General features: G+C 35.1%; 1 protein-coding gene across 2 annotated transcripts in view; it reads right to left on the reverse strand.

Annotated features, from left to right (window-relative positions):
- The window catches only part of Vav (Vav guanine nucleotide exchange factor), a 36,039-nt gene extending 15,552 nt beyond the window's left edge, over positions 1 to 20,487 (reverse strand). Inside the window, exons 1-8 of one of the 2 annotated variants that reach the window (XM_071591568.1) lie at positions 20,085 to 20,487; positions 19,801 to 19,976; positions 19,644 to 19,709; positions 9,762 to 9,897; positions 6,751 to 6,957; positions 5,919 to 6,149; positions 1,805 to 1,924; positions 687 to 803 (exon numbers count right to left, since the gene is read on the reverse strand). In XM_071591568.1, the coding sequence (XP_071447669.1) occupies positions 687 to 803; positions 1,805 to 1,924; positions 5,919 to 6,149; positions 6,751 to 6,957; positions 9,762 to 9,897; positions 19,644 to 19,709; positions 19,801 to 19,976; positions 20,085 to 20,294 (1,263 nt within the window). In that variant the 5' untranslated portion in view covers positions 20,295 to 20,487. Of the gene's footprint in view, positions 1 to 686; positions 804 to 1,804; positions 1,925 to 5,918; positions 6,150 to 6,750; positions 6,958 to 9,761; positions 9,898 to 10,925; positions 11,128 to 19,643; positions 19,710 to 19,800; positions 19,977 to 20,084 lie in introns of both variants that reach the window. The other variant, XM_071591561.1, reaches the window with a different exon arrangement.
- Between the last annotated feature and the right edge of the window lie 1,596 nt (positions 20,488 to 22,083).

Consider the following 22,083-nt stretch of genomic DNA (forward strand, 5'->3'; position numbering starts at 1 on the left):
ATCATATTGTTTAAAGTTGGCTTTAATCTCACGGACTATGGTGTTTCGTGCATGACTGCAAATGTCAGGGACATTGTATGTATGGTATTTCATCACAACATCTTGTTCCTTTAAACCACCCAAAATTTCTTAATGTAAGGGGACCCCTAAGTAGCTTAACTGGCTAAAGCATTTGGCCGGACATCGAGGATTACGGGTTTCAATCCCAGTCAAGGTAAATGATTTTAACATGCTGATATTGTCACATTGTAATGCACATCTAGTGGATGACTCCGTTTAAATTCACTGTTGCAGCTTCTTGGAATTATATTAAAGATATTAAATATTAAGTAATACTTTTAAATGTTTTCAGCTAATGAGCTTGGTACATTAGTAATGGCAATAGAAAAATCTCCTGAAATTATATACATCCATTTGGTTATATACCACATAGTATGTATCTCAAAGACAATTTCAAAGTCATATTATGACCCTCCAACTCAAATATTTGTGAATATTTTTATGCTTCATCCATCTAATTACTAATCTATGTACAACTTTTCCTCCTCACTAGGCCACTCTGTTATTGAGATAGAGAGAGTTAAAAGTGTAAAAAATTCTTCTAAACATTGTTCCTTCCATAGTTTAAATTAACATGAAACAAACCAATTGTTGTAATATAATAGCAATCAAGTGGCAGTCATTACCTGGATTTTGCGCATAATTTCCAATGTATCAGAGTCCTTCTTCATTTCATTGATGCATTGAGCAACGTCGATCATAGCTTCTTTTGCTCGCTCCAAGCTTCGGTAATCCTCATGATTCTGTTAAAAATATATACATGCAGATGTAGAGAAGAACAAAACGAATATATGCTGACACATTAATTAATAACCTAATAGGAATTGAATATGCCGAGGCAATGCAGAGTTAATGAATAACTGATAGAAGGGCTCAGGATTTCTTATATAGCACAAAGAAAGAAAATTAAAGCCAAAATAGTGTTATGAAATCAATAATAAAAAAGTGAGAATAACCATGGAAGCCAAGCTTCATCATGAAAAATAACATCATAAATTGTACCAAAGAAATGCTACAATACACTGATACTAGATAGTTGGTAAAACAGCAAAAAAAGTCTTGATAATCTCAATTCAGTGTTTCCTAAAATATTCTTTCTTCATTTATTTTTCACAGACTTTAAATACAGCAACATGAACTTTCATTAGAATCAATAATATTCATTAATTTCTCAATTTACGTACAAGAAAATAAAATTACAACTCTATACAAATATTTATGGATTCTATTATATTTAGTTTGGATTAAGGAGCAATTTAACAAAAACATAATCAACACATAAGGTTTATTACTTAAAAAATAATTAATTGGTGTAAGACGAATTTTCTATTCCTTGAACATGCATCGACCTTGAGAATGGACCTGACTGGTCATATGACATGGTTGGTCAAACATTCCATGCATATTTAATTTACAAACTTACTAATAATGCAACCTATGGAACACATCAAGACAAAAAAAAGAATTCTAATTAAAATAAAGCTGAAAATATAAAATATCATAAATAAATGCTGAATAACGACTATAAGGAATATTATTAACTTACATCAAGGTTTTGTGCATTTATACTGGTTCTGGGGACAAAGATACTTCAAAAATTTGCCTATTTAGAGAAAAAATAATAAGTGCGCATGCACTAACTTTGAAGCATACTGACTCTTTTAAGATAGCAAAACAGTCAACTGTATTTTCATTCAAATAATATATTTTTGCACTAAAACTAGGAAGTGGACTAAACACTCACCGGTGATGTTTCTGACACAAGTTTATCCAAAAGAAGATGATACTTTAAAATTCTCTGCATTGGCACTGAGAGAATGTCTCTCAACTTGAACTTTCCATTATTGGCTTCCTGCTGACATTTCTATGATTTGACATTGAAGAAAAGAGAATTTTTTAAAATGATGTAAAAAAAGATTTAACATCAAATAAAATATTTAATATTAAAATATTTCATGCCAGTAAATTCCCTAACAGATAAGCAATATTGTATTTTGAAATCACTTTCAATATTACTTAATGTCTCACAATGCCTATTATAGATAGCCTTCCACAGTACTACTTATTGGTATATGAAAATGTGGAAGGATGAGGCAAATTTTTGGTATCTATGAGGAGGAAGTTTGGCTGAGAGACTTCATTATATCAGGGTTAGTTCCATCTAAAAAGGGGAGAGGGGCAGCCATATGTGGGAAATGTAGGAAAATAAGTTTAATTTCACTTAAATTTAAGGTAGTACTTGGAGCCATTAATAAATGGATGGAGACAAAGTTAAATGATTGCTTAGGCATTGATTATTTTGGGTTCAAGAAGGTGAGAGGTATAGATGATATCATTGCAGTAATGAGGTCACCGATAGGAAGAAATAATAATAAGAATGTATTTGTTTTGTGGATTTTGAGGCATTTGAATGTACATATTACAGAAGATAGGAGTAGTATGGTGGGATAGGTGCCTTACCCATAACCTGTACATGTCTCAGACTGCTCATGTGCATGTGGCAGATGAAGATTTCGGATGGCAGTGTTAAGAAGGAGAGTAAAAGAGGGGTGTTCACCCATGATTTTCAACTTATGCTCGGAAGAAACGGCAAAAGTTGCATGAGAAGAGCACTTTGGTGGCACTTTCTTATTGTTTGGTGAAATTCTGCGTGAAGCACTGAGTTCATAACAGAAGTGAGAAATTCCAACCCACAGTAGGCTTTCAAAGCTCTGAAAATCCCTTGATTCAAAGGCTAAATAATAGCAGTGGTATTTTTAGGCAAAAAATTCTAACAATTTTACCATGTCTCGACTTCCAAAAGTCAGGGAGGTGTATTCCACAAAAGCAGTGCTCTTTCTTCTAAATTTTTTGATTGTGACTCATTACTAATGGTTAAAAATGTTCATTAAACCATGATATGAAAACACCATGAGTCATCTAACCATGTTTACTGTTTTCATAAATGGCTGGTAGTGATATCATATTAATATGCTTTAAACACAGAAGAAGTTTTCCATTTTTATCACATAGAATGATTTCAATTGGTGACTCCCTGATTTGTTCACACAAAATAATAAAGGTAGCCTAAAGGTACTCTGTTCAATTTCGTACAGAATTTATTTGCCAATTTCTTGATTTCAAGCAACTATGTACTCTGTATTACAGGGCATTTTAATAACAGTAATATAATTGCTATTCAGTGTACTCACACTCATCTTGCATGAATTCCCATCCCATTCCCATCTACTTCACTGCCATTGGAATGAGATTACTACTATACTGACTTGTCCAATCCCATGGCTAATTTTTAAGTTTGATATGCAACCAGAAAAAGCAAAAGAATATCAGTATCAGCATCTTTTCATTTATTTAATTTAACTGTACATGGTGTCTAAGTGTCCCGATAATGGAACACCTTCACTACCCTTCTGAACAAACTACATAAAGAAACATTCATCTAAATCACTAGCATCACTTAATCTGGCCTTTTTTATGTCAAAACCCATTTTTTCATCTACTGACAAATGAACATAATTTGACTTATTTCAACCAACCATTAATAGTTACTTCAGGAACACCAAACTTTAAGTGTAGATCTGATTCTAATTCACTACATTTCTTTAATTGTAGGATTTCTTCTTTTGGTAGATATTGTTATGATCTTAAAATCAAAGAAAAATAATGTGTGTACAAATAAATACTAATTAAGGATTAGGTGGTGTAGCTACATTCAACACAAAAATAGCCAGGAAAAATAGAAATACAGGTATGATCAGGTTAAGCTAACAAGGCATGTCAATATCCTGACTCATGTCCCTTTTGTATACAATTCAATTTTACACACAGCTGAGGTTCATACAAACTACTACCTTGATCGAAAAGTTCCCAGAATAACCACCGTGTGGCGCTCCCATCGTTCCGATTTGAGTTCTGTTTTTTTTGTTAAATTGGTACATCTGTTGTTGATATTCCCTTTAAATCTTAGTGTCATAACTTGACATTTGCAAAAGTTACGGTCGGTTTTCGCTATGTCCATCAGTGCTTCCTGCGATTTTTCCATTACTTCCTCTCGGCTGCTAAAACGCGTTCCCCGTAATGGTTTTTTAACTCGATTGAACAGAAAGAAGTCACAGGGAGCCAAATCAGGTGAATTCGGTGGCTGTTGGATGGTATTTGTTGCATTTTTCGTCAAAAAATTACGAATAATGATAGCACTGTGCGACGGTGCGTTATCATGGTGCAAAATCCACGAGTTTTCTGCCCACATTTCTGGTCTCTTTCGGCGAATTGCTTCACGCAAACGTCTCATAACGCCCAAATAATACTCTTTGTTTACTGTCTGGCCTTCTGGCAAAAATTCATGATGCACTACACCGTTGTAATCCATGAAAACCGTCAGCATTGCCTTCTTTTTTGACTGAAAACGACGTGGTTTTTTTGGTCTCGGCTCATTTGGTGAACGCCATTCACTTGCCTGATGTCTGGATTGCGTGTCGTACTCATAAACCCACGTCTCGTCTCCAGTAATGATCCTTTTGATGAATGTGGGATCGGATTCAGCCTCGCAAATCATGTCTTTTGCGACGTCAACACGATCTCTTTTTTGCATGAAATTGAGGTCTTTTGGCACCAACTTTGCTGCTACACGACGGAAACCCAAATCATTAACCACAATGTCTTGGGCGGATCCATAGGCAATGTTCAAGTCCTCCGCTATTTCTCTGATGGTTAATTTGCGGTTATTGACCAACATTTCTTTTACTTTATCAATTTTTTCACCGACTTTCGATGTCGATGGTCTGCCACTGCGTTCATCATCTTCGATTGACTCACGACCACTTCTGAACCGCTCGTGCCACTGGTAAACGACCGTTTTTTTAGAGAATCGTTGCCGAAACACTTTTCCAACATTTCCAACGTCCGTGCGCCACTAAATCCGTTTTTTACGCAAAATTTAATACAAGTTCGTTGTCGCAAATTTAAATCCATTTCTGAAATTGTAAAAAATCGCCAACACACACAGAGATAGATGTACTCTTGGCTACGTAACTTTTGCAAATGTCAAGTTATGACACTAAGATTTAAAGGGAATATCAACAACAGATGTACCAATTTAACAAAAAAAACAGAACTCAAATCGGAACGATGGGAGCACCACACGGTGGTTATTCCGGGAACTTTTTGTTCAAGGTAGTATGCCCTTTGCTATAAGTATTAACATGCACTAAATAATACTGCATTCAGCCTATAAACCATTATTAATACATGTATTTTGTGAATGTACATTAAATCTAAAAGAAATGTGCTGGCAAAGTTATATTATTTAATTTAAAATAATTTCAATTGCAATTTTCAAACTTCTTCGAAAGAAGTCTGTACTTTTATGCACTTTTTATTCTCTGCGTCTAATTTTTAAACATCATGACATGGGAGGTTGAGCCCCATCAATGACCCACCCTAAAACTTAACTTAAAAATTTGGGTGCAGAGTAATTTTTTTGATATTTTTTCCTAAGCTCAAGTATGTATTTTTAATCAAATTCAGCACAGAAAAGCCACATGGAAATAAAAAACCTGGTCCTAAATAGGTTAAATAAATGTTACACATCGAAGGATTTTAAGGATACTTACTTTACCCAGCATTCCAATGTTATTTTAACTAATCATGCTTGCAAAGGCAAGCACCCAATTACTAATTTATTAACGAACAATATTTCAATAGCTTTTGAAAACTTGAAATAAGGAAATAAGCATCAAGAGCATGTTTTCCAAAAAAGGTTTTGGAAAGAATTTTGTGCATCATAAAAGCATTTTTTATACATATGCAATATAATACCTACATTATACCAATTTTTTTTAATGGTTTATTATACTTACAGTTATTTCCTGATTGATGCTTTCAGAGCGTGAGCATATACTCTGAAGCAACTCTTGAGCTTTTGGCAGATTTGTGCAGTAGTCACCATACATCAAAAACTTCTCTCTCCACGTCATAAAAACATCACCAAGTCTTAATTCTTTGTGCGTTAGGACATTTCCATCAGGAGAAGAGAAACCACAAGCAATTCGCAGCTGATCATGGAATCCAGTGTGTATCTCAGAAAGCTCCTAAAAATGTTGAAATAGCACTCATTTATGGGAAAAGAGGAATTTGAGAAGATATAGTCATTTCATTTCTGGTCTTTATTCCCATGATTCAATTGGTTTAACTACAATAAATCCTTTATCATATACTCATATCAGTTGAATTAATGCATTTATCTCTGTTATCATGAAGTGTGATCCCAAATGCTATTAAAAATTTTTTTTTACTCTTGATTTCATTGAGTAAGAATGTTGCATTAAATGCAGTAAACTGCTGACTCTACTACACATCTACTGCTAAAAACAAATTTTAACATACTAATGGTACAACCAGAGGCATAGTTAGTTTCAGCATGCCCAGACATAAAAAATTACAAAGATTAATTGTATGAATTCCCACATCATACAGCTTAATAACTACTTTTGATTCAGATATTAACTATGTAAAACGTCTTTGAACTAAATGAGGTTTATTGAAATTACCAGACTCATTACACTGACACTAACTTATTTCATACAATTTTTAAGGGTTAGACTACTGGTTTTGATACATAAACACCATCAACAGATTCAAGTGAATTGATTTTAGCACTTTGCTGAGGTTATTTTGATTCATAGTACTTACTTTAATACCAGCAAATATGATTGCAGAATCTTCCTCTCGCAAGACTGAAGAAAGTGGACGTTTGAAGTGATGGAGGACAGTAGCAAGAACTTGAATGTAATTTCCTTCTGTTTCTACAAGTTCATTTATGACCAAATCTCTCTTCTCATGACCAACAGATGCTGCGCCATGGTCTCCCATATGATGAGCAACAAATCTTCGTGATGCCTTTAGGAAGTCATTGTGAAAGTAATCGTTTCATGTAATGAACAAGATGTGCTCAAATGAAGATGAAAATAGAAAAGCAAGGACTGTAGATATGAAAAGAGATTAAGATGGAATTATAAAAGCAGGATAGCAGACTTAAGAGAAAGAAATTATGACAAAACACTCGAATGAAGTTTCTAGGCAAATCAATATAAAGCAAATAAAAAAAACATGACATTATATTTCCTTAAAATAGCAAAGGTAGTCTGAAAATTCAATGTGTATGAGTATGAAACAAGTAGCAGTTGTCTCATTAGTTCTATTGATCACTTAAATGTTTAAAATGGTAGTGGGCTATTTCATTTTTAGCTATATATGTAGTTTGGGGGTTTCTCCATAGAAAGCAAGAGAAAATATGCCATGCTATCAATATTCCCTGGGGTAATATAGTGAACTTGTAAAACCTACAAACCTTTTCCTAAAAATAATAATAAAAACAAATTAAAATTGCATCTGATATGAATGTTCAATAATTTGCTCATTTAATATAACTTGCTTCTGAAGCGTGAAATTTATAAACAAGTAGGTTTAGCTTAAATACTTTTACTGTAACTATTATTCCACTTCAGTGCTTAGTCACAAATTTGAGCAAGTAATGGGAACAAATATGAGTCAGGGAATGATGAGGAAGGGAGTATTAAGCTTTTTCAAGGAGAGATGAAATTTGAGTGGCTGGAGGTGCAATAATAACAAAAGAAGAAGCATAGCATAAGTGGCAGGATATAATAAAAATTAAATTATAACCAAAAATAAAAAACTAAGTGTTCAATCCCTAAGTATTTTATTTGTAGAATTCATAATAAATTAAATGTTCTCGTATACTTATCTGACCAACGTAAAAATAAGATGACACTCAGTTTGCCATCAGGCTGAATGAATCTGTTTTAGTTTCAGAAATAAATATGCTGAAATGTACACATCACAATGCTCTAGTTTTCTAAACTTCTTTTAAATTCTAATAGTGGAAATCATGGAATTCAATCTGAATTTGAATTTTTGATTGAAATTAGATGGTAAATGAGATCTCAAAAGATTTAAATGCCATCTAATTTATTAAACAGTTCCTTCTGCTTTGTAAAACTGCCATTCCTTAATTAAATTAGTTAAAGTAAAGTTAAATTTACTTATTGTTTGCATATATTGTGGAATGCATCAGTACAGTTTAAATTTTATAAGACAAAATAAATTTTCAATTTGAATATCCCGCGACTGAAATTAGTTAACTAAAGCAATAATGAGAGCTGGAGTAGTATGTTCTTTCCAGGCTAGAGATTGCTGCACTGGTAGGCAGACAAAATAATAAAAAGTCTTAAAAAGAGTAATGCACATAATCTGACTGGGAGACATGAGTAATGTACTCCTTGTATCACAATCAAGAAATGCCACTTAGCATAGGATGAGACTAGTTGACATTTAATGAGACCTTTACAACCTTGAATAATCATCATCTGAATCACTTCAAATGGTAACTCTTTCATAGGAAAACTTTTCTATCTTTTAAGTTTCATTAAAGGAGGAATGGATCTAAAAATGCCTAAAGAGATATTTTCCCTATGGTCATGCTATAACGGTTAAACAATCCATCTTCCATCAATTATCGATATGCTAAGTCTACCAAACGAAGTGATCATGGGTGAAATGGAGTGAAAATTTTCACTAAAGCTTTCCTAGCAAAGCAGGTACACAGTACCAGAGCACCATAGCAACAAAAACACATTTACCAACTGAGCAGTTATGCTTCAGCCATGAAAAAATGTTATGATCTATAGACACATTTACACTGTGGGCCAATGCTCTCATTTATTCCAAGTCAAAGTTTATTGTAGTCTTATATCCTCAGGCCATATCAGTAAAATATGACTGTAATTCTCTGAAACATAAATTTATGGTAAGTGTTCCTAACATAGACTCGGCATTAAGTTAAGTAATTCAACACTTTTATCCATACAGGCTGAATTTTTGCCCCAGAAGGGTCACCTTATATTGTGAATAAGGCAAGAGTAGGCGTTCATTGGTCAGAATTAAAATAAATTTATCAAGATACATTAAAATGTAATCTAAATGAAAAAGAAACACTTTGTTCCGATCCACCACTTTATTACAGGTACGACTAGTTTCGACGCTACGGCGTCATCCTCAGGTACCTACTAAACTAGTCGTACCTGTAATAAAGTGGTGGATTGGAACAAAGTGTTTCTTTTTCACTTATTAAAATGAACTTCCACAAAGTTGAGGCTGAAACTATTGAACTAAAATGTAATCTGTTCATGTGACAAAAACTTATTAACCAAAATTTATGCAAGCACTGTATGTTCATGTAGATTCCTTTGAACTATGTCTTACTAAAGGATTAGTATTCAACCATTTATTTTTATGGAAGCAAGTCTTTTCTTTATCCCCACAAGAAAAGAGAAATCCTGGTACACATTAAGAGTAATTGCCTGAATAGTTAAATTTAAAAAAAATGTAGGATTCATTACAAGAAGATGATTATACGTAGACATGAAATAAACTCAAGTGCCTTACACATATTATGGATTACTTAAATTGCCTTGGAAGACATTTTCATTTGTGATGAAATCTATCTGAAGAATGATGTCTGATGAGCATAATGGATATAATCCATTTGGAAAGTTGTTCCGGCCATTTAATGTTTCATTCAATTAATTACCACCCTGAGGACAATGAGTTATTTAAGAATGCACAATTTGTTAAAATTGTATCATATGCAATGTAATCTTTTCTGGCAAAACAAATGTGTTCACCTGAGATTCTCGCCCAGCAACGGCAACCCCAATCCTGTCAGTGCAACATAAGTCGTGATAAATGTCCTCATTGCAGATATAGGAGTAATTGCCATATTCCACTTCCTCATGCTCCCCATGGTTTGGTTCCTCATCACTAACAAATAAAATGTTAATGGAAAAGAAATCAGGCAAAAATCATAAAAAGGAAACTGATTAAAAAAACATACAAAATAATTAAATTAAGTTCCTAAGAAAACAACTGAAATTGAGTGTTAGCATACAGTGCCACTGTATACACATGGAAGTAATTAAAAACTAAAAATAAGTTATGCCAATTACAATACATAGAAAAAATTATAATTCTTATACATCACTTAAGTAGAAAATTAATATTAACATCATGAAAACACTCACATGAGTGAGTTTGCCACCCAACTCAAAAGTCATCCATTCAAATTTTGCCATGAGGATTGTGCTGTTATGCAATTTTTTTTCTGATACTGAATCGATAGCGCCAAATTTTATCAGAAAAATGAAAAGCCATACACTATTAGCTCTACTGATTTGAAAATAATATGTTATACATGCTTTGGATTACAATCAGAAACTGTTCATCATTCATAATCATTCAGAAATAAAAGTGAATGCATTAAAAAGTTTTTCCTAAATCTTTTATGTCTTGAATATGTTAAATTATATAACTCCCATATTCCTACGGTGAAGTCCAGTACAAGTAGATATATAAGTTGCTATATCTCAGCGAGGGAAAAGAATTCCCTTTCATCTGATGCATGACACATTTACTGAAACAAGCTAAGAAATATATCAAGATGTATTTTTCATGAATGTTTTCAAAATATAATAAAAATTATATTTAGTCTCTCATGAAATTCATATGAACTCTAAATTAACTTCTATGGCATTCAAAATACATGTATGTATGCCCAATAAACTCCAGAGAAAGTATCATTATGATATTACTGCTATTAATGCATTCCAGAAGTACACAAAATTTCCATATGCATATCTTAATTGAATTATTTCTCTCACATATTACACAAAAATTAACTTCCACCAAATTTATAAAAGCAAAATTTTAAGTGATAAATAAACTGGCACACTTAGATGCTCATAATCAAGTCACTGCAGACTTAAAAATGGTAGTTTTTGAGGGTGGACAACCTCAAAAGAAAAGTTGACATAGCAGAGGTCTTCATAGATGTTGTGCTCCGTCTCATCTTCATCTACCGTGGGAGCCAGAATGGGGCCAATTGAAAAGCATTGGCCATTGAGCCACTCTGATGCCCTCTTAGGAGGGCGTGGAGGTTTCCAGTTGTGGGAGGATGTGCTGCCTTCATCTCCACTGAATCCAGCACCAACATCACTGCATCATCCACCAGTGAAAACCATGGACTTAGACTCGTAGCAACATAACATCAATAAAATTGCTAAAAACTTTTGGCAAATTGTTTCTCTTATGACTTTATTCAATTTTCTAATGAATTTTAGAATACAAAGCTTACTGGCTATACACAGTACAGCTATGAAAGGACTTGAAAATGGAAAGTTTATCAACACCAATGCTCTTTAAGTTAGTTGCACGATGGAATTTAATAAAAAAGTGAGAAACAGCCTGACTTATAGTATGAGGAAAGGCCTCCAAATGAACTATGATATAACTCTGTTACATACGAAATTTTTCCATATCTTAGAATACACTGCTTCATTTGGCTTCAACCTGTACTTTATCTTCTCCAATAATAATTGCTTTTAAGTATATTTTTAGAATCAAGATATATTACATCAATAACAATTCCCCACTATTTGATCAACATACAAGCCTCTTCAAATTCAAAATCTCTTTACCTGAAAATGGAAATCAGGGCAAAGAAAGAAACCTTGACATGCACCATGACCAATATAAATCCAAAGTTTATTAAAATGAATTAATTTTGTAAACTCTATGTACCTTTCAAAATATAGTACTACACACAACAGCTAAAAATAAATTTAATAGATACTTAAAAAAAGACAAACCTTGCACTGAATTGATAAGTTCACATTATACAAAATATGAAAATTAACCAAGATAAATTACAAAAGAAGTCATATTTGTCGAAACAGAATTTTATATTTTCGAATAGTTGAGGTGCAATAATGGCTGAATCAAGATATTAAGTATCTTAAAAAAAGCAGCTATTGAATAAACAATACTGCAACCAGCAAATCAGCATGAAGAAACTGAAGATAAACAACTTTAAAATGGTTATTCTTTGCCCATAACAAGAAGCCCGTTGATGAGTGCAATCCTGAGCCAACCTATGATCAGTCAGAACACACCTTTAAATTGCTTTAAAACCTAATGGAACCTGAATTCTCAGAATGTTTAGGAAAAACCTTTTCATAAGCTTTTACATGACGGTCACAGTTTAGCTCCAGCTTCTTTTGGTCACAACTCAAAACTACAAGAAGGATCTAACATTAAGCAGGCTATCAAAACAGAGACATATACTAATTTAACAGCACATATATTTTAAATAATAATTAACTAAAGCAGTGAGAACCATGGAACAGGAAAACGACATAATAGCTTTAAAAAAAATATGCCACATGCATCTGCTTTAAGTTATTCTTCAGTAATAAAGAGAGAAACTCGATCAAAATAAGGAGGACATAAATGTTATCATGGTGATGACTTAATTCTGTAAAATGTATGCACGGTGACTATGTAAAATATTTGGATGTGTTTATCCTGTTAAGAATAGCATAGGGAAAATAGTTACATTGTACATGATATAGTTCGCTGAAAAAATAAGTGAAGAAATGCCAACAGACAAGCCTTGCTTAAGTGAAACAGTTAAGGAGACATATCATGTCTTGGCAATCATACATAACATCAAACATACTTAAAATATTTGGGACCAATCTATGAAAACTTGAATATTATAAATATATAACATAAAGAAAAATGCCTGGTTTATAAAAACTCTCATGAAAGGCCACAATGCATCACAAAATTACTATGCAACCAAGGATCGGAGACCCCAGTGATTTAAATATTGAAACTAAGACTATGCTTATCAACAGTGTTTCAATTGTGTGGTATTATTTGTAATACTGAAATATTGCATCACGCCATTGAGGTGGGTAAAACAATTGGGAAAAATGCAGCAACATGCTGCTTAGAAGGTAGATTCAACAATTATGCCTTGCATAATAGACAAAAATTGGAAAAAAGGTACACATATGAAAGCATAAGATTCCCTTTCTAACATCTTCCTCTATATCTTAATGTGGTGTTTGAACACATGAGGTGACAAGTCCATGCAATGGATTGGGGCCATAGAGTATATTCAAAAGAAATGAAAGGCAAAATGAATATATGTAGTCTGCCCAAAGAACATGCACAATGAAGGTGCAAAATAAGTGTTTTGGAATCAACATGAATGAATGTTGTAATCATTTTTACAGCCCTTCAGCTTGCCAAAATATAATTGAACATGGGCTGATAAAAGTGCGAATTTGGTGGAAAAGCATATCAAAATCTACATGAACTTTCTTTCCAGGCAATATTTTTCCAACAATGGTGTCTTTGTTATTCATTAAAAAAAATGTCATGTAGTGAGATGGGCAGAAAAAGTACACTCAAAAAGTATGAAATGATACAAGACATTCATCGTAAATTGGTAGAAGAATTGACAAAATATTTGAACAAAAGGGCTTAAGCTTGGCATTATCACAATGACTTTTGTCACCGAAACACCTACAGGATATTTTTGTGATTTAGAGTCATCTGTGACATATGTTCAAAAAATGATAAAGGCAAAATTTCAGTATTCAATAAAACTGTCTAAACCACTTATCAATTCTGTCACTGTAAGAGACTCTGAAGAACAAACAAAGACCGAATATATTTAAATTAACACTAAATATTTTTGTAAATGTACACTCACAGCTACAGTATACAAACAAGTAGCATACATCTTTTTCTGGTTAATAATTTCTTCAAGCCACACATATTAATTTTCTATGATCTAACACCAAGTGCAGAAGGGGTGCTAAGAATATGATTGAGTGAAACAAATCAAATCGAAAGAGAATTGACGCACGATCGTACACCACAATGAAATTGCTTTTTCACAAGTCACTCTTACTGCAAATGTAAGTCTGAATAAGTAAATTGTCAATCCTGACACCTTATGTCCCTTAACAGAAATAACGTAACTAAGATCTCATTGCCAAGCTTTCAATAATAGCAAAAATCTTAGAATCATTGATTGTAAAAAAGCTAACTCCTAACCTCAATAGTATCACTATCCCTGAGAGGCATGGTTTCACTAAAGGAAGATTAATACTCCCTAATCATTTTGTTTTCCATAAGTATCTTATAGAAGGTATGAGAAAAAGCTCACAAACAGAAGTCATATACACTGACTTGAATAAGGCTTTTGATACTGTTAATCATGAGCTTCTTCCCAGAAAGTTGGATGCATGGGGAATGAATGGTACCTTACTTGACTGGATGGAAAGTTATGAGACCAACAGAGAAGTTATAGTAAAAATTAATGCATCTAAAACTAATTTTTCTATCCATCATCAGACATTCCCCAAGTATCCCATCTGGGTCCACTATTATTTAACTCATTTATAAATGATATTATTAGGGCATTAGACCCAATTCCGTTTCTTTTGCACGCCGATGACTAAAACATTTTTTAACAGCTCAATCAATTGATAATCATCTAACTGCAAAACTGCCTTCATAGGCTCAAAAACTGGTGTGAGCATGACAACCTGACTTTCAATTTGGAAAAATGGAATTCTGTACCATTCAGCTGGAAGTAGAGCCCACAGCATTATGAATATTGACTAAGCAATTATTCTCCGGCCGCGGATTAACAAATATAAAAGAACTCAAGAGTTATATTTGACTCACAGTTAGCATTCCATTAACAGTACAGGGTCGCACCCAAAAGTGGTAGGACTGATTTTCTCTGGCGCGAACGTAGCGGTGGAGGGGGGTCTGCCTGGCAGGGTAAGGCGGAGGGCGCTGTTAGCAACAGACCGACCCCTACTGCAGTCGCCTGCGAGCTGTCATTGCGTGAGGACAACGTTTTAAGTGAAGTAAGTTTTTTGTCCGCATCGAAAAACAAAATGAATCTGAATTTAGAGCAATGTTATTCCGTGAAGTTTTGTGCGAAACTCGGGAAGACGGCAACTGAGACCCTCGATATGATCAAGCAGGCTTATGGGGACACTGCCTTAAGCCGTTCCACAGTATTTGAGTGGCACAAGTTGTTTAAAGAGGGTAGGGAGCTTGTTGAAGACGACCATCGCTCCGGATGGCCGTCGACGGCAAGAACCGACACGAATGTGGACAGAGTGAGGACATTGCTGAACACAGACTGACGCTTAACCAGTGAAGAAATTGCAGACCAGTTGGGTCTGTCTGCATCCAACGTCCAACGCATTATTTCACAGGATTTGGCCATGCGCAAGGTGTGCGCCAAGATGGTGCCGAAAATTCTGCCATGGCGTGCTCGTTGTCAGACAGCTCCTGGCCAAATACGGCGTTGCCACGTTGCCGCACCCGCCCTCTTCTCCCGATCTGGCACCACCGGACTTCTTCCTCTTCCCCCTGATGAAAAGACAGCTCAAGGGACGACGTTTTGACTCGATAAAGGCCGTTCAAGAGGCTTCGACGAGGGTCATCAACGGCATCCCCAAAGAAAATTGCCAGCGGGCGTACGGGGAATGGGAGCAACGTTATACTAAGTGTGTAGCAGCTCAAGGAGCATACTTTGAAGATTATTAAGTCGATGTAAGGATATCGTCAATAAATTTCTGGTAAAAAAATCAGTCCTACCACTTTTGGGTGCGACCCTGTATAACCATACGCTAAAACATACAAATCGCTTGGATTTATCTTCCAATACTGTAAAATTTTTTAACATTTAGAGCCTAAATAAAGTTCTGTTCATCTCATTAGTTAGGTCACTCTGTGAATACTGCTCCACTCTCTGGTTTACCTTACTACAAACTCCATATTCATACAATCGAATGTGCTCAAAGATAATTTGTGGGCAATATTGCATCCAAATTCCATCTTCACAAAGATCTTTCTAATTATCATGAGAAGCTACCGCTACTAAATCCTCCCTCCTTGCATAAACATAGAAAATTAATAACATAACTTTCCTTAATAAATTACTGCATAACAAGTTTAATTCCTCAGAACTGTAATTTATTATAAGGTAATCTACTGGTTAAGGTAGGTTTTGAATGGACACAACTACCAAATATTTTGTGACCACTAACAAAACACAATTCAGCAACCTACTCCACATCAAGTCCCTCTTAATCACTGAGTACTTCCTTCCTCCTTTCTTTCCATCCAACATCCCTATTCTGTTCCTGTCCTTTCCTAATTTGCCTCACATTCTCCTCTCTATTACAGTCTTCAACATCCCACTGCCGATCAATATGCCCTTCATCCATTTTCCTGCCTCCTTAAGATTTCTCCCAACAAATCCCTTTCCTCGCCCACCATGCCTAGTACTTCCTCATTTGTTTTCTTCTCTGTTCATTTCACCTTCTCCATTCTTCTCCACAACCACATTTCAAAAGCCTCCAGTCTACGTCTATCGTCCTGCTTCAATGACCACGTTTCTGCACCGTACATAGCTACACTCCATATCAAAGTTTTTATGAGTCTTTTCTTAATATCCTTACTCAACATCCCTGTCATTAATTCCCTCTCCCTTGTAAAAGCCTCCTTGCCTAGCGCAATTCTTCTCCTTGCGTCCCTACTACTTTGACCATGTTGGTCCAAAACACTACCGAGATACGTAAACTGTTCTACCTGCTCTAGTTTTTGCCCTCCTATTTTAATGTTTAGCTTAGCCTTTTTCTTCCTAGAAAATCGCATAACCTTTGTTTCATTAATATTGATTCTCATCCCATACCTGTCGCACTGAATTTCCAATTTACTAAGCAATGCTTGCAACCCCTTGGCTGACTGACAAACTAAAGCTTGGTCATCAGCAAACCTAACTGATTTTACGAATTCCCCACCTACTTTCATTCCTACCTCCAGTTCTTCCCATACCTCTTTAATCATTTCCTCTGCATACAGGTTAAACAGCAACGGTGATAATGGGCAACCCTGCCTTACACCTCTTCCTAACATTGCCCATCTGGACTCTCCGTTCCCCACTCACACCTGAGCAGTCTGAGACATACATAGGTTGCGGATTAGCCATCCATCCTATTCTTATTTTCTGCAATATACTTATTAGTTTTTCTTAATCCACTCTCTCAAACACCTTTTCAAAATCTACGAAACAGGCAAATATGTCCTGATTGTATTCTGCTCGATTAGTGATCTCATTACTGCCATGGCATCACACATACCTCTACCTTTCCTTACCAAACTGATCATCCCCTAAGTAATCATTTGCCCTACTCCCTATCCTTTTGTTGATGATTCTGAGAACAACTTTAGCTACGTGGGATATCAAACTTATTGTTCGGTAGTCCTTACATGATGTAGCCTTTACCTTTTTTGGAATGGGAACTCACACTGATCTCACAAAGTCTTCCGGCCAGATTCCTTCCTCCCACATTTTCCTAAACATTTCAGTAGTTCCGCAGGAATGCTGTCTACCCCCATGGCTTTATTTGGTTTCATCTCCCTTAACACCCTTTCTATCTCATTGTCAAGTATGTCTGGACCGTCATCTTCATCTACATCATGTTCCTTTTCAATATCTAGCTTTGTTGGCCTACGTTCTCTACCATACAGTGCTTCTATATATTCCTTCCATATCTCTTGGATGTTTTCTGTGCCAACCATTACCTTGCCCCACTATTCTCTAACTGTTAGCGCAGATCTTTCCTTCTTACTTCCCGATAGTGATTAAACTTACTGTATAGCACACCAATTTCACCCTTCTGCAAACTTTCCATATCCTCGCACTGAATCTTCCTCCCTGCTTCTTTTTCTTTATTTGTTGTCCTTCTCAATTTATTATTTAACTCTTTGTACTTCCTTTTCCCTAACTCTGAGTTAACACTCTTTCATTTTCTTCTCCCTTCTATCTTTCTAATCATCTCATCTGTGATCCATGGTTTCCTTGCCCTTTTCCCATTTACGGTTTCTATAGTTTCTTTTGCGGCTTTCCGTATCCCTTTCTTGATATATTCACATTTTTCTTCAGTGGCACTCAGCTCTTTACCTTCATCCATTATTTTCTCTACAGCTTGCTGATACTTCTTCCCTATCAATCCATTTAATGCTTCTACATTCCATTTCCTAAACCACCGCCTCTCATCTTTTTGAAACGGACACTACATTTCATAACAACTAAATTGTGGTCTGAGTCTGCATCCGCTCCTCGGAAGCTGTGTGAATTGATACCACTGTTCCTAAACCTGTGCCTAACCAGAATATAATCTAACTGATACCTTTCTAGGTCACCTAGCATTTTCCATGTACACCTATGCCTTTTGTGGTATCTAAACCAAGTGTTGGTGATGATATCCATATCTCCTGCAGAACTCAACTGCTTTCTCCCCACAGTAATTCCCCGTGCCTAAGCTGTAGTTCCCCACCTCCTCTCCATCTCTTCCTTTGCCTACTGTCGCATTCCAATACCCCATCACTATCAAATGTTTCCCTGCAGGAACACTTGCAATTATGTCCTCTAACTGCCGTATATCCTAATGACTTCTTCCTCCTTATGGTTGCTCAGTGGCACGTATCTAAACAATGACCAAGTTAGTCGGTTCTACTTTCATCTCTACCAGTAATATTCTATCCACCACTTGTTCTATGTTTACTATGCTTCTTCCTGCCTCTCTATTCAATATTATGGCAACCCCTCGTTGTCTCTCGTTCCCACCACTGTATATTATTCTATAATTATCACTCAAATAATTCCCACCATCCTTCTCACCTCTCATAAACCTAAAATACCCATATTTCCTCTTTCCATCTCTCGCTTAATATACTCTAATTTTCTTGTCCTCAACACTGTCCTGACATTCCAAGTTTCTTTTCTAACTAATTTGGTCTCCTTCTCCTATGTCTTCTGTCAGTTTCCTTTGCAAGGGTGTTGTGGGATGACCACCATGGAAGCCTTGCCTCTCCCGCTACCAGGCATGACACACGGCCGATTGGGCTGAGTCCCGTAGTTGCCAAGATTTATATTCTCTATTTAGTCCATCATTATGTTCTTGGGAATGATAAATTCAAAAACTTACACTTACTACTCGCCTATTAGCCAGATTATGAAAGATGCCAACAGTTGTGATTAACCTATTTTGCATTTCACCAGCATCCCTAAAAAAACTGTTGTTAAAATGATCTGAAGAATTTTAGAATGCTAATTATTGTTGTGCAGATATATATTACAGCTGTCATGTCAATAAGTTGTTCATAATGCCCATTGGAAAAATTTTCTTAATTGATACCACAAAGTCTAGTTAATAACTACTACTAACATTTATCATTTTGTACCATCATCTGGCCTGTAACAAGTTTCTATAACTATATTTCCTACAACTATATTTCTAATATTGTTTCCATTTTTTAATTTGGAATATTATTTAACATTGACATTTTTTCCACACTAATTAACCTAACTAGGTATGTTTGCGTACATGTACACCATCTGAAAATGTCTTTCATGCATTGCAAATCAAAATTCTTCTTAGATTCTAAATTATATTTTGATTCTCAATAACGGCTATGTAACTTTATGTACTTTGTATCCGAATGTAAATGTTTTCTATAATTGTGGAAATAATACATGTTTCTTATTCTTTTTGTTTCCATTACGGTTATTCCCGTTATAAATATCTTAAATGTCTACATTCTACAGAAGCATTTTCACTAACCTTGAGTTTAAATTACGGTAAATATCATCCTGTGACAGAGTTCTCCGGGTGAGAGGTGCAAATCCCCTAAAGACATACCAATTAATCATAAGTTTTCAAAATTTTGCACTTACGATCCAATGTCATTTTAATTATAATACAAGCAAATTTCACTTACGGAATATTTTTTCGCTGCACCTTGGGGCAGTTGGATAGCTTAGAAAGGGTATTAAGAACTTTCAAGAAGTCTGACAGATCAAATAACATGGAAGGTTCAAAAATATCACTTTCCTTAATGCCAAATACAGTTTGGCATGTGTGCAAGAAGATCTTTATGTTCCTAAGACATAGAAACTGCGGGAAAAATAAATTCGTACAAATGGCATAAAGAAATAAAACAAAACTTTAGAATTTCATTAAGAGTTAACATAAAAATAGAAACAAGTTGTCCATATAACCTACCTGTGCCATTTGAGGTTTTTGGTTGACTTCCTTCATGTCGATGCAACCTGGTTCTAATGTATTTAACAGGTTGCAAAGTAAAACACCGTCTCTTAGAGTGTAGGCAAGATCAATTACAGTTGCTTCTAGCCAATTCGCTTTATGGTCAAGCCGTAAAACCTCGCATCTTGTCAGCCAAGTAGCACAGTCTTTCCACAATTCTCGAGCCATTGTTTTCCTAGTGTTTCACTTCAAGAACCTTCATTTGTAGGTGACAGTAAAATATCACAATATAAATGTCTCTAGAAACGTAAGTACACCATCGTCGTAGTGATTATTTTTTCCCGTCTCATTTGCGTCGTTACATTTTACCAATGTTTAAAATAGTTATGACATTCAAATTATCGTCTTCTTCACAAGACGAATAGTGGCCATGTTAAATCGAAAGTATCAATGTCGAAGCGCATCGAGGGTACTCGGTATAGTCTAGACCACACAATCGATATCATCGACAGAGCATGGGTATTCAAATTTCCCATTGAAAACAAGGTACAAAACTTCTGCACCGGGTATGTCGATACGGTACATATCATAGTGACCATTCTATTCACTGCAGAAGAAAAAAAGGGCTGTAAAGCAAAATTTTGTCGTAAGTATTTGTTGCAAGTGAATCTTCCTCCACTTAATAGTACATCTATTACTTCTGGTACCTGCCCTCAAAGTACGTACTTTAACCACGTATATCCATAACATAATCGTAACGTAACGTAACGTCACTACGTTTGCAAATCATAGGCATGTGTTTAATTGCTATACAATAATTAATCGGGAATAGTTATCATCCGCATGTAATCAATGACGAAAAGTGTTGGTATAAAGTCGATTTGGATGTTTATTGGTAGAGCCACGAGTATACATAATATGGTTAAATATACATTCACGCTAGTAACAGCTTTCTTAATGAAATGTTAGTAATTGAAAGTTACTCTTTGTGCATGCATATACACACTAACCAGGTTTTCGCATATACATATTGTATAAAAGAGGCTGTATGGACTTACGAGTGTCAAACGTTGGTTATTTTTTATTTTACTCAATTAGGCTTAGGCTTAAACCCATGTTGGTGTTTGAATAGCCATCTATCTCTTGCCCACCATTCCCGAATGTAGTCAGCGATTTTTTTCCATTATTTTGCAAACAACTGAGGTTATGCTTACCGGTCTATAATTGTTGGCATTGTTTTATCCCCATTCTTGAAAATTGGTGTAATATTTGCTTTTTTCCAATCATTGGGAAAGGCATCATTATTTAAAGTTACTTTGAATAGATGACTTAGGTACAAAGCTATTGCGGTTATAGCTACAATGGATGTATTTCTGGCATGTGGATGGGGTAGGCTTCCATCCATTCTAAGATCATTCATTTAAACCCATTTTTAATTAAATTTAATGATCTATCAACGTTGCCATTGGAGGTAATTTATTTATATAAGTTGTTGAATTCCTTATCGGATGAAAGTCCTATCGTCGTCTATTTTCCTTTGCTTACAAGTTTTGGAGGCAGTTCGGCTTATTTTGCTGGAATTGCTTTACCCAAAATATATGGATGTTGGTCTAAACTAAAATCATATTGTTTTACCCAATTGCTTTAAATGTGGTGTGAAGTATTTTGATTTTTCCCAAAGTAAATATTTAATGTAATATCCTTCCATTTACCTTCTAGGTGTACATTTTTCCAGAGATATTAATGGGAGCATAAGGCTCTGATCATGGAAACTGACTTAAATTTGATTCATACAAGGTGTACTCCATCGTGTATTGACAAACGTCCGCAATTTCAGTTTAAAGTGCATCTTAGTGACGCTGTTTCTCTTCCCACAAATCCTAAACGACATAAAATGACAAATGGCCTTCTCACCAGTGCCAGCGTTGAACCTACGAGACCCGAATTGGAAATGAAACGAGTCAGATATGAAGTTATGAAATTCAGTGCCTCAAAGTTGGAAGGCCGTGAACGAGAA

Source organism: Hetaerina americana, unplaced genomic scaffold (genome assembly GCF_022747635.1).
Source record: "Hetaerina americana unplaced genomic scaffold, ioHetAmer1.1.p SCAF_1, whole genome shotgun sequence".
Classification (NCBI taxonomy): domain Eukaryota; kingdom Metazoa; phylum Arthropoda; class Insecta; order Odonata; family Calopterygidae; genus Hetaerina; species Hetaerina americana.